At 42.7% G+C, this 14,520-nt stretch overlaps 1 protein-coding gene across 4 annotated transcripts in view; it reads right to left on the minus strand.

Annotated features, from left to right (window-relative positions):
- Positions 1 to 14,520, minus strand: part of LOC147029511 (histone acetyltransferase KAT7-like) — a 130,357-nt gene that overhangs the window by 46,510 nt on the left and 69,327 nt on the right. For all 4 annotated transcript variants that reach the window (XM_085872580.1, XM_085872581.1, XM_085872582.1 and 1 more), the window contains 4 exons: positions 13,205 to 13,303; positions 12,948 to 13,055; positions 2,768 to 2,959; positions 2,462 to 2,551 (listed from right to left, as the gene is read on the minus strand). In XM_085872580.1, coding sequence (XP_085728706.1) covers positions 2,462 to 2,551; positions 2,768 to 2,959; positions 12,948 to 13,055; positions 13,205 to 13,303 — 489 coding nt within the window. The remainder of the gene's footprint in view (positions 1 to 2,461; positions 2,552 to 2,767; positions 2,960 to 12,947; positions 13,056 to 13,204; positions 13,304 to 14,520) is intronic.

Here is a 14,520-nt window from a genome sequence, read left to right on the forward strand (position 1 = left end):
GGAAAACTTCATGGTGCTTACCAGTTGTGAGTAACTTGTTCAGCAGCTACAGTGTTGTGGCTGTGTTTGGAATAAATTGATGGAAAAAGTTGACAAGACCCAAAAATTCTCAGTCTCACAAACCCCAGATGACTTTTTGGTACAATGTACAGTGGTGAAGCCCAACTGCTGAATAATGATCTGATGATCCCAAGTTGTAACATATAGTCAAACTCCTGGTGGGCAATACATATTTTCTCAGGTGCTATTTGGCAAGTACGCACAAAAACAAGGGATTCCATGGTCTCAAATGCGATGTGTAATCTGGTGTTTGATGTACTGGAATGTCACCCATGGGCATATTATGGATGGGAGGTCATAAAGTACTTTCTAAAATGGGCACGTGGACGTGGCTGGAAGACACGTGTTAGTCAACGACGAAACGGTGGATGCTTTACCGAGAACACTAAGCTGTGTGAAGAATCCAATAAACAGCGATGTTTGACATCTATGAGGAGATTGAAATGATGCAAAGAATCCACACCGAGGATAGAGTACCTGTTTTTGAGAACAGTGAACACCCACGTAAACAAGCGGCATAAACTCAAATAAAGCTGGAGGAGACATTCTCGAAAAGTAGCAATAGCACTGTTCGTGGCATGAAATGAATATTCCTGTCAATTTTTCCATTCAGTGGCAAACAGCGACAATGCTCACCTTTGCCCCTGTATCCACAAGAAAACAGTCTGCTGGGATGATCCACAAGGAAGAGAAGGAGACCAAGGTGAATTCGTCGCCATTAGTTGTGGGCCTCATCGTTTCCCTGTGGCCGGTACGAGCACGGTGCTCGACATTGACGAACATTAGCACCAAAGGTCATGTGGTACCAACACCAATCTGGAGTGTTCATGGAAGGTGAAGGCGAATAGAGTGCGAGGTATGGCATTTCTCTGTCCCTAAAAGGAGTACACGAATATGGGCAAGACTGGTGTTGCACAGCCTAGAGCTCCAGGATGAGCTTCTTAAGGTCCACCACGTGAGGTTGTAGCTATACAACGTGCTGTGATGGAGGTGTCCCATTAGCTACGGTCGGTGTGAAGGTGTCAATGAAATGATCAGCCAGATCCGAAGTGGCAGGTAGCACCAGCTCTGCATTAGCAGCAGTATCATATGGACCAAGAAGCTGCTGCATATGATGCAGTAGTTGTGTGAGTCTTCGATCTCCTAATTCCTCGGCTGGAAGTTGTTGAAAGCAGCGGTGCTCAGATGGGGTCATGCACTTTATGAGCGCGGTCTTCAAAATCGTGTATGGATTGTGTTCCGGGTGTCCAATTGGGCTTTGACTTGCGTAAACTACAGCTGTGAGTAATTAGGTCAGAATGGCTGCAGCAAAATCGAAACAGTTTCCACTGATGAAACTGGTTGAGCACACGGGAAGGGCACAACTGGCTGCTCATTCCTGACAATTGGTTGCACGTTTACAACTCCTCATCCGTCCATTTGGAAAACATCAGGGTCACCAATTTAGGGTAGAAAAAACGACGTCTGTAACCTTTTCATTCCGAATCAATTCTTCATTAAACCGCAATGGTTAAACCTCTCAGAATCCCTACCGGGAAACCCCGTTGAACCCAAGCCAAAGTGTATTCACACATTACAAAAACAAAGGCAAATGATGCCGCTACCAGTACATAGGTTTAAACTAAAATTAGACGGGTACCGAGAAGCACTGGGGATAGAGGTGTACATGGACATCAGCAGTACTGGGAGGTTGTAAGGATGTGGAGTGATTCTCGTTAAAAAGGGAATATGTTGCTGGTGTTTCTTCATTGCTCACAACACAACCCCCTTAAACCCTCGCACAGTGAAATTAAGTAAATAGACTGATAGATTCAAATAATATGATGTTGATAAAGTGCTGATGGGCCAAATGGCTTCCCCCTGTGCCCAAGTTCCTTGTAAACTTAGGTTACTACCCAAACCATACTTTAACTAGAAGGGCACTCGGAAGAGGACTTACCTCCGCCCTGTAATGCCTGATCCACGAGAACATATCTGGCTTAATACATTTTTGAAATATCATGCTATGTATCGTTTTTGAGCCCTATCTCTCAATTGGGAAGAATCGTTTTAAAAATTCTAGTTGTCGGATCCGAATCCGGATCTTCACCAAAATTGAATCAATTTGTCGTGGTCACACACCCAACCTGTCCACCAAGCTTCATCCGAATCCGTGCACAACTTTTTGAGATATCTTGCACACAAACAAACAGACAAGACAGACAGAGGGGGGTGAAAGCATAACCTCCTTCACCTTCAGTGGCAGAGGTAATAATCAACACAATGACAATAATCTTACAAAGAGAAATGTACATTTAACAATTTTGTATCTGCCTCCTGCTTCCTCACATACATGTGTTTTTCTTCTTACAAAACCAAAAAGCAAACAAAAAAAAAGTCATGGCAAACAACCACTCCTTACTTTATTCTTCTTCCCATCCACCTCAAAAACCGAAATATCGCTCTTGCGGTAGATCTCATCACCAGGAGGATGCTTCCAGACACACTTCTCCTGCAATCACAATTAAAGGAATAAACTTCCAGCTGTTTTCACACGTAATATTCCCAAAATCAAGTGAAACCAAGTGTTCCCACTCAACACTCCTCATAAGTCGTGAATCAACAATCAAATCGATGAATAAAAATAAACAGGTTACAAATGGAAGGCAAAACAAGCGTTCCAGAAACAATTTTGTGGACGGTATTCGGAGCACAAAGAACTCCGCACCATGTGCCTCCTGAGTATGGTTTCACTCTTCATATACTTGAGGCAGAACTCGCAAACAAAAAGACGACCCAGACGAGCATATTCTTCTGGGTATGGAGAGTGGTACCACGTCTCTAGTTCATAGCAGCCAAACACAATGGACTTGATCATGTGAGTTCCTTCTGTCACATGACCCTGCAGCCGCATCTTCTCCTGCAAAAGAAGAAAAAATGTTTCGTTAGAACAAATGAATAGAGTACACGTTCTCAGTTTTCCACACGAGGGAAACAACCAGAGAGTTGGTGTCAAAGCCACCCAATGCTCGCCTGTTTATACATTTATCGTTTTTAAAAGACTCGTCTAATAATTAATATTTTTTATAAAGCATTGCAGTGAAGTCTGATCCAAATAATTTTAAAGCAATATATGTATATGTATATTGTAATCAGTAAAAAATAGTGGTAGATAAAAACATTAGAAAGGAAATAACTTGCACGAACCAAAAACTTTAACATTTTCACGCTCACGCTGACGCTGACGCTCACGCCGGGGGTATCGCTATAGCTCTCTGTTCTTCGAACAGGCGAGCAACAAACTGATATCAATGCACTGAAGAAAACAAAAGCCGAATACAGTACTATGTTCAAACAAATAAATAATATTTGCACAATACCTGTATGAACATTTAAACTATATATAAAAGCTCATAGAACCTCATTAATTGGGTTGGCCTTGGCTGTCTGGCATTCCTGTCTGAGCAAACAGCTCATTATGCTGGGATCTCAGCTTCAGATCCCCTATAAAATATTGTAATTTTTCCATTGCATTACTGATGACTCCTAATATCCTCATTCAACATGTATCATGTGCACAATTTCCTCCACCAGCTGAGGACTGAGAAAAAGGGATGAAATTTGGGATAAATGCCAACATTATGAAAGCAACAACAAAATGAGCCATTTAAAACATTAGAGCCAAGAATACAGTGTTACGTTTGTGGGGGGTGTAAAAAGATTTTTAAAAGATGTAAAATCCCACAAAAAAAGTAAAATATCAAAAGATGTCATGATGGTAATCCAGAGGATTGTGGTATCTTATTGTGCGTGCCATCATTTCTACCTTGTTTGGATATTTTTTTGAGATCTCATCCCTTTATGTTTTTCTTAACGTTTTTTTTTTTTACCTCCGTCACCGAAGGTCAAGGAGGTTATGTTTTCACTCCTCTCTGTCTGTTTGTTTGTCTGTGTGCAGGACAGCTCAAAAAGTTGTGGACGGATCTGGATGAAATTTTGTGGGCAGGTTGGGTGTGTGACAAGGACGAACTGATTAGATTTTGGTGAAGATCCGGATCCTATAATTTGTTTTAAAGTGATTCTTTACCATTGAGAGATAGGGCCAAAAACTATATTCACCAGGACCCCGACATTCGCGGGGGATACGTTCTGGGAAAACCCCACGAATGTTGAAACCGCGAATGTGGGGGCATTGTTTCAATAGGAAATGGGGGGGGGGGATAGGTTCCAGGGATTTCCCGACTTGCGAGAAATACACAAATGTCAAGGTGAAATCCGCGATTGTGGGGAAAAATCCATGAGCGTTTTGTCATTGTTACAATGGAGACAATGGGGATAACGTTATCAGTTTCATTAAAGATGGTTACACATAAAACAAGCTCAAATGAGCTAAGATCCTCGTCCTCTTAATGATGACACTATAAAAACGAATGATGTCATTGTGATGTATCAAGTTTGCGATAAATTATGTGCTAATGCCCGGCTTGATTCCCGCAAACAAAATTCAAAAAGCTTGCCTTGTTTCGGAGATAATGGTATAGGCGATTTCCATTCGCGGCGATATTATGACATCAACTTTTTTTCTAGGAAGAATTTCCAAAATCAGAGATGGTTACTGTCTGTGCGTGGGCTTTCTGCATATACATGGCAAGTTTCACGAAGATCCGATGAAAACTCTGGGTTGTGAAACAAAAAATGTCAAAAAATAGGAATGACGTCATAAAAATTGATAGAACGTCATAGTGATGTATCATATGTGCGGTAATTCATCTCTGCTAATGCCCTGTTCGATTCCCGCAAACAGAATTCAAAAACCTTGCCTAGTTTCGGAGATAATTGTTTACGCAATTTCCATTAGCGGAGATATTTTGACGTCATAACATTTTTTTTGAGGAGGAATTTTCAAAATCGGAGATGGTTACTGTCTGCGCAGGGTATTTTTACATATATATGCCAAGTTTCAGGAAGTTTCGATGAAAACTGTAGGCTGTGAAACAAAAAAGTCCACAAGAAAAAGATGAAGAACAACAACGTGAGTAAGACTTAGGGATCCTCCACGAGGATCTAAAAACGACAACACCAAGTACCATTTCCAATTTATTGAAGAATACAGTTTAAAGTCTCTTAATCATCCTGTACCGTACCGTGAACGAAAAAAAACATCATCATCATCATCATCATCATGTACCATTTTAATTTTTTATAAAAACAAACAGCACACATAACTTTGCAAAATGATGAAGATGTGCCGTTTAGGTCAGTGGGGTGGCCAGGAGCATTGTCAAGCAGCAGGAGTACCTTGAATGAAAGGTTCTTTCCTGCCAGGTACCTATCGACCTGAGAAAGGAAACAGGTATGGATCCAGTCCATAAAAAGTTCAGACGTCACCCACACCTTCCTGTTTGCCCTCCAGTACACGGGCAGCACCTGCTTGTTTTTGTTCTTCAGTGCACGCGGGTTCAGGTTATGGTAGAGCATCATGGGCTTCACCACGAAATCTCCTTCAGCATTTGTGCAGAGGAGAAAGGATACCCAGTCCTTTGTGGCCTTGAAGCCGGCTACTTTGCTCTTGCTCTGTGACATGAACGTTCTGGTCGGCATCTTTTTCCAAAACAAGCCGCTCTCATCAGCAATAAAGACCTGCTCCGGCAGATACCCCTTCTCCTCGATGAGGCTCGCAAGTTCTGCAAAGAATGCCTTGGTCGTGTCAGGGTGCGCGGAGGCACGCTCCCCTACGAGCTTGACACATGCATTGTGGGCAACTGCGGGAGGGTGAGTAGTCTGCGCATTGTTTGTGGGGGATTTTTTTGGGTGATGCTGTATTTGGCAGCTGATAATAAACGTGGAGAGCGATGTCATTGTGTAATTTGTCCGTATGTAGCTGGTGCTAATTACACTAATAGAGATACTGAACATTTCCATTCTTGAACTCACAGGACATGTCTTTCCTATCTGTGGGCAGATTACGCTGAGCGTTTTAAAAATGTAACAGCTCAGACGGTGCTGTTTGTAGCAAGATGGTGATTTACACGAAGATGCGTTGAATGTTTCCATTATGCAATGCCTGGATGTGGCAACCTGATAATTACTGGATACATCAATAGATCATACATGGTAAGTTGGAGGTGACATAAAACGGGTTGATTGGAATCAAAACTGGGTTATTTATTTATTTATTAGACGTGATCGGAAGTGATACTACGCATGGAATCCTGGAGGATGGTGACGTGCCTTTTGGTGAGAGATAGCTCATGACGTCACACAGCCAATTGACTCGAGGGATACATTGCATATCGGCTGCAGGTCGCTCCAGGGGTGTGTGTGTGTGTGTTCCGTTGCCAATCAGCTTGTGGAGTGTTTCCAATCAGCACCCCAATGAAATGCTTGAGGAAAGGAATGACCAGATTGAGGAAAGAGGAGTACAGTGTGTCCCAAAAGTCACTGTGCACTCTGCAAATTCCATGTAAACCATGAAAAGCAAACAGATTGTTAATATGTAGAAATAGCCAAAGGAACTTTTGACATGGAATAACATCAGCAGCATGTCAACCCTTTGTGCTGTTGTAAGGCAGTTGTTTTGGGGAAGTTCGTGGACTCGATTCTAAGACAGTTTTAACACTTGTGGCACGATTCTTTTTTTTGGTGGAACATGCATTTCGTAGTGTCGGTGAATATACCGAGAGGGTAAGACAGGAGTTTGCAAAAAAAAGTTTCCTGACAGTCAGGGTCGGTGCCAGACTATTTTGCACCCTTGGCAAGGCCAGCTACTTGCACCCCCCCCCCCCAAAAATTGCCAACTTCGATTTTTAAAAACATGTTTTGTAAAAAAAAATAAAAAGCACAAAACTTGAAACTGCTAAATTTATTTTACCACAATATTTTGCTTACAGACAGAGAAACAAACAAATAAAAAAACAATGTCACCCGCAGGGTGACCCGTATCTTGCCAAAAGGTGACCATGTGTGACTTCTTTAAGGTCACACTGAGGTGAACAGAGCTGCTATCCACCAGGAGCGACTCCTTGAGGAATATCTGCCTACGAGAGATTCCGATGAGAATCGTTCTGCAGAGTAACCATGAAAAATATGCGTTTGCCTCATAACATCACCAAATGACATCATAATGTCTCAAGCTTGACATATCTAGAAAGCACTCATCGAGGTGTTCAATTTGAGGTACTACACGATATGGTTCCTAAAACTTGAAAATTTGACCTTGGGGTCAAATATGTTTGACCTGAGGCGCTACCCATGAAGGTCAAGGCCAATCGCCACCAAAAATTAATCAGCTGAGCGCCAGACCATGAACTATATTCCCATGAAGTTTGAAGACTATCCGATCAAAATTACTCAAAAAATAAGGGTTTCGTCGACTCCCCTGATTTGCGACAAAGTGACCTTGACCTTTGACCTTGACCTTCAAAATTTTATGCGCTGAAAGGGACCTCTATAGGCCTCTGATATGCGAAGTTACAAAAATTTCAAATGATAACTGTGCTCTGCAGAATTTTTTATACGTGATTACAGACAAACAAACAAACAAACAAACAAAAAAAAAAAAAACATGCAAGCTGACTAACATATCTTGCAAAAACTTTGTTTTGGCAAGATAAAAACAGAGTTAAAAACGTCTCATAAAAGTTTCAATTTCAGACACATCAAAATCTCACATTGCATGCCTTTTCCTGTTATTATTGTTTCTTAAAACAATCATTTGCATAAAACTGTGACCTTAAAGGTCAGTAATGCACCCCTCTGAGGTCTGCGCCCAAGGCGGCTGCCTAGTTGGCCTGATCGTAGCGCCGGCCCTGCTGACAGTGATGTTCCACATTGTAACACTGTACGGGAGTCAATTTCCAAATTTTGCAAGACTAGTTCATTTGCGTATGCCTCATGGCCTGGCAGGCCTTCAGTGTTAGCAGATGAGAAAGTTAACGATATTTCGGTTTGCATATTAAGAAGCCTGAGGAAATCAGTTCGTAAGTTGTCACAACAGGCAGATGTCTCACGTAGCAGTATGCACAAAGCACTGAAGAAACGACTGCACCTCCATCCCTACAAAGTAACTGTTGTGTTAGTACTGTAGGAAAGGGATGGTTTTGAGACTTTTTTTTTACTGCTCATGGAGGTGATATCATGGAAGTCACATTTATGTCAGATGAGGACTGGAAAAGTAGAGTGTATAAAAGAATACAATCTCCTCTGCAGACACCCTCCACAAATATAACCAACTTATATTTTCAAACTGTTTGCACTCCATTACCTCCTGTAATGGTGATGATCATGCAGATGAACAGAAGGAGAAGAGGGTCCATTAATCTGGCTGTGTAAACAGCCAAAACAGCCACGTTTGGTCAGCAGAAAATCCACACGTGATGTTGGAGTCACCGTTCCATGGCGTGGTTGGTGTGTGGTACACCATCTCACACAAACGGATAATTGGCCCCATATTTTTCCACCGATAAAATCAGAACGCTATTGTGACTTATTTATTTACCCTTTCATTGGGCAGCTGAATGAAGATGAAATTAGCAGTGCAATTTCCAAAATGACGGTGCCACTGCGCACACTGCTCATGGCTTTATGATGCTGCTCCGCAACGTATTTGCAGACAGATTAATTTCAAAGAACATTCAGCCACCGAAATTCCCATCTTTGGGGAGCATTGAAAGGTGCCATATATAAAAAAATAATCCCCAGTCTTCAAGAACTCCATGAAGTCATCACCAATTTCATCAGCAATATTTATCAGGATGCGTCGAAGCGTGTCTTTGTGAATATGCAAGGACACGTGGATGATTTTCTGCGTGCACGTGGACATCATTCTCAACACTTATTGTAATGGTAAAATTTATTTCTTAATAGCTCTTCATAATTTTGCTAGTATGTTTTTGTGCACAGTGACTTTTGGGAAGGTACAATGGAAAATGATAGTGTCAAGAGAATGTTGATTGAGATTTGCCAACCGCTGTGGGAAGCAAGAAGAAGCTTATGTTTCAGACGTTAACCTTTTGTGAGAGCCAAGAAAGAGATGGGATAGGGGTGTAGTGAGTGTTGATACTTTATATACAGTGCTAATAGAAAGTCCATACCCCCTTTCAAATTTTTCACCTTTTGTTGCCTTATAGCCTGGAATAAAATTGCATTAAATCAGACTTTTTTCACGTTTATTTACACATCGTAACCCACAACTTCCACGTGGAAAAACAAATTCTACAAATTTCAGAAAATTAATTAAAAATACAAAACTGGAATATCGTGGTTGAATAAGTGTGTGTTTGTGTATGTATATATATATATATATATATATATATATATATATATATATATATATATATATATATATATATATATATATATACACATATATATATATATACACATATATATATATATATTGTTGTGGTTGACGAAATTCGCAAACCACCATTCAGGTCCCTTAGGTGAGATATCTCTGTAAGTATATGTGTAGTTAGGCCCAAACCCGTTGTTTAGAGGGAATAAATGTCATTCATGCGGGCTGCGACCCTTTTAGATAGCCGTTTTTCTTTTACTATCTTTATTTTGGACCAACCACCACCACAACCACCACCAACCACGTCTCAACAGCCATCACACAACAACCACCAACCACAACGCCGCTTCGCAACAACCACCAACCACAACGCCGCTTCACAACAACCACCAACCACAACGCCGCTTCACAACAACAACCACCAACCACAACGCCGCTTCACAACAACAGCCACGACCTTTACCGTCACAACTCGCCACCATCGCATCCCCACCATTCTCGCGCCACTTGTGGGCGCCGATGCTGGACTCGTGCGGGGCGCGCACCGAGCAGCGTGTTCAGAGACATCACAGAATTTCCGAAGAAAAACGGATCAAAAACGACTCACGCCCACTTCTGTTCCGCCCTATCGGCGAGCTGGGGCGATTTGGCCCCGCCTCCAGGGCGTTGGAGTGAGGACGCTATATGCAAATTCATGGATCAAAAAGCATTCACGCCCACTTTTCCTCGGTCCAATGGGGAGCCAGTTAGAGAGGTGAAGGGTCGGAGGCAGAGGGTCAAAGGTGAAGGAGCGAAGCCACGGGGCTTATATAAACGGCTGCGTTCGTCAGTAAAGAGAAGTTAAGAGTTGGCAGTTGTGGGTTCGGAGGGGAGAAGTTGAGAGTGGTGCGTTGGAACGAGTTGTCGGTGGAGCTGGGAAGAAGAGTCAGAGTTCGGAGGGGAGAAGTCAAGAGTGAAGAGTTGGGACGAACCAAGAGAGGAGACGGAGAGGGCGATTAGACGGAGCTGTGGAGAGGTGGCGGCGGCGAAGGCGGACGAGGGGGTGCTCGCGTCGGTGCTGGGAGCTGCAGAGGGAGAGGCCGGCGGCGCGACCGAGGTCGAGGAGGAGACGCTCGTCGCGGGACCCGAGACAGGGTGATATCCTCCTCCCCCCCCCCGAGCATCAACAACCCCCTCCTGTTTCCCCCCGCGCTGAGATAGTGCGACAAGGGGGCCCCTTTCCCACCCCCTACCAGACACTGTCCGCGAGGCCCGCGGAGTTGAGGCGCCACCGCCACTTTGCGTCTCATCATCAGACGGTAGGCCCGACACGGTCTCGGCCCCAGACCCGCCTACCCCCCTCATCCTTGAGGGTGGTTCTTTCCTTTTGCTTTGGGAATATGTGTTGTCGGCACCGTCTGTGAAGTAAAATTGTATTAGTGTTGCCGTGTGCTCGGTAGTCGGATAGCTCTGCATTGTCTTCTTCTTTTATATTTGCTTTTTGTGTAATATTGTGTTTCTTCTCCTTTTACATGTGCTTTTGGTGTAATTGTATATGTGTGCTTCCCGTTCATCGCAAAATAAATGTGAGTTATGTTGAACTGTTTTCCCGCTTCGCTTCGTCTTTTCTTTCATTGAATCTCCATCTTGCTTCACGTAAAGGGTTGGTCGTGGGCTAAAACGCCCGATAATTAATCGAACCGTCGAGGCCGACGAATAACACCGCTCGGTTATCCCGATAGTACGGAACGGGTCGCTTAAAGTGGCCCGTGTCCGAAGTCGACCTGCAGCGAGGTGCGATCGCCCGGTCTACCCTCCGTGTGGGTACTGAGGTAGGTCGAATTTGGCGAGCAACCCTATCCCACGCGGGGGCCGATTGGCACGATCGTGGTGAGACCGAAAGGTCCACCCGTGACTAGTTCCCGGCGTTAGTCCGAGAGGGTCACGACTGGATTGTCCGTCCGGTGGGCGACGTGCCGCGATTCGAGTTACGTGGCCGTTCGCACGCCGGCGGGCGCGAATCCGCAACAATATATATATATACATACATATATATATATATATATATATACATACATATATATATATATATATATATATATATATATATATATATATATATATATATATATATAAAATCTGATGCTTGCATGCATCAGAGCGGGGTCATGAGACAAGGAGCATGTGGGGGTGAGAATGACCGATTTTGACATGAAGCGTGAAGGTTCATGGGGGTTAAAAAAAGGTTAAAATCAAGGGAAGTGGGACTAAAAGTGAAAATAACAGGGAAAGAAAAAAGTATCAAAAGATGACCATTACATAAACTCCAGCAAATTAAAAGGAATAAAAACCAAATTAATAAAATAAAAACTAGAGAGTTGATAGAACCGCTTACCCCATGCAGTCTTGAGAAAAAGGACATAGGAGGGGTCTTTTCAACTCTTGCTTTGCTTTTTGGAGCACGATTTGATTGGGCGAGATGATGTAAAATGCCATAATATTTTGTCCAAGTACTGTTAAACAAAAGGTTTATGAAAGTGCCAAGAAGGCAATTTGTATTCTCGTGTTCAAGTATACAATTAAATTGAAATAAAATAAGGGTTTCAAAGGCTGTAAAAGAAGAACTTTTCAGAAGTTTACCATCATAAGTGCAACATCTATTACATCACCTTCTTTAACACATTACATTAGTTATTTATGCCTGTTGTTTGTGTCCTTGATGATATCCTTAAAAACGGTAAGTTTGCCTGTAGCAGTCAAACAAAATTGAAAATCATTCCAAACAGGAGAGTAAATATATTATCTCACTCTTCACTGCACATGTGCAATCGGGACGAGATTCCATACAATTTGCCTAATTCAGAGTCAAAGTACTGCTAAACTGCAGGTTCGTGTTCCGATTCGTATTTCACAGAGTTCAAAATATAACATTTAATTGAAATCAAGTTGTTCCTCGATTATCGACTGACGTCTGACAGACAGACAAAGTGAACAAATTGCTCTACCCCGCTTATCGCTTCGCATGCACGGGGTACTAAAACAAAAACAAAAAAAATTGGAATTAAAATGAGACTACAAAGAAAAGGGGAAGAGGAGACAAAAAAAAATCAAAAAGAGGGCAGAAGAGAAGAGAGGAAAAGTGAAGGAGACAGAGAAGAGAAAAAGGAGAGGTAATGTCGATAAAACAAAAATAAAGTAAAATAAGACCGTTCACTTGGAGTTCCATTTATAAGCTTTGTGTCGTACAAGTGTGACAGTAAATTAAAGGATTTATATTGTGTTGTAAATTCAGCTGATGAGTTGCATATTCAGAACAGGATTTCATTTCAAAACTTCATGATGTGATTGATAAAAGGCATTGGAGAGATTGCAATTAAAGAACATTCAAGGTTAAACATTTAAATACCACAGCCCTAACAAGTGCACACACAAGCAAGCACTCGCAATAATGTACGAAAAGGAAACCATTGAACAAAACACCAATGATTACCATATGTTTGTGTCCAATACAATAAATATCTCGCTTAATACCGATATCTTGGGCCTCAATAAAATACTCTAGAATAAAGATCGACTCCATGTGAAACCAGACATAAAAGTATTAATGAGTAACACCCATGGCTGCAGTACAAACCAGCTCCTCAGATGCACGAGCCTGGGCCTTCCGGAAGAGCTCCAAGTCATAATCGGAGGTAAGACCCTGCAGCAGAGGTTCGTTGGTGCCATCTTTCTGCAAGCCTTCCTGGAGATTCATATACAGTCGTGTAAATGCGATACTCTGAGCAGGTCATTTTAGTGCAACAGCATTTCACAAACTCACAATTTACCAGGAGATGTACATTTAATCGCATAGTTCAAAATAAATTAAAAAAATTAAGGTTCAGCAGTTACCACTGCTTTCTCCTTTTGTTCTTTCGACTCCTCCACATCACGCCTCTTTCGCATCTCAGCAGCTTTCTCCCTGAACCGCTGCTGCTTCTCAGCAGATGCCTGTAATGGACATGTGATGATATGTGATTGCAATCTCCACTGTCAGTCAGTTTGATGTTTTCACAAATGAAGTTTCCACAAGCATATCATGTCAGGTAATCCCTGAAAACTGAAAAGATGCTTTGAACTGTGCAATTCCAATGGCTCAACTGTAATCCATATTCATCAGTATTCAGCTTTAAAAGCACAGTTACCTTTTTAATGAGCTCCTTGATCCTGCATTTCCAGATATCTGCAGGAATAGCATCTGGTTCTGGGGTGTTGCCCTGCCCGGTTGCTTTAATTGCCTTCACAATCTCTTCCATGGGCGGAGGGCGGAACACACTCTCTTTCAGGGGACGTTCGTTTACTCCAGCTCGAGAGGTAGGAATCTCTGTTAAGTCGCTCACTCAAGTGTTTGACACCACCGCTGCCTTGTCATTCAGCAGTTCAGTGCCATCTGCTGTCCTTGGAGAAGCAAATATAGCTGTAAATGGCCCATGAACAATCTTAACAGCATCACGCTTGTCAGCTGGTTGTTGTAGCTCGTTTGCTTTGGTGTCCCACGAGTCATTCTTCATCTACCTCAGAGCACGTTGCCAATTACATTAAGGATTTTGTAGGCCTGACACTTAGTAGCTGACGAGGGCTCATTGCATGTGCTAAATGCTTTCCTCTTATATACTTACTGCAGGTAGTGCTAATTAGACAACTCATAATAAGTGAAATTAGGACAGGTTACTGGCACACATTAGCCGACATAGTTCAAAAGATAACTTGGGATCTTTAACTTCCATGAACTAAATGCAGACAAGATAGACTACTTTACACCTTCTTTTTAGCCGCGTTGCGTAGCGAACGCTGGCTCAAAGAGAGCTCCGCGTTATTGTTGTTGTTCTTCTTCTTCTGGTGAAGACAAAACCTTTCTGGGGGTGAGAAGAGGGAGTGAAGCAGGCAGGGAGGCTACATGGAGGCATCTGATGCCCTAAACGCACTTGACGCCCTAAAGGCACCCGATGCCCTGGAGGCACCGGATGCCCTGGAGGCACTGGATGCCCTGGGGCCACCTGATGCCGTGGAGGCACTCGATGCCCGAGAAGCTAGCATAGCAAGGAGATTGACTGGTGGAATGACGCGGCTCTTGGACACATTTGTCCTTGTTTTGTATATCGCCGAGGCTCATGGAAGAGGTAGTATTAGTACACTGAACGGATTGGGACGCAACATGACAAAAAGAA

The sequence above is a fragment of the Eptatretus burgeri genome, chromosome 3, assembly GCF_056783735.1.
Source record: "Eptatretus burgeri isolate ZD-2024b chromosome 3, Ebu_testis_v1, whole genome shotgun sequence".
NCBI lineage: Eukaryota > Metazoa > Chordata > Myxini > Myxiniformes > Myxinidae > Eptatretus > Eptatretus burgeri.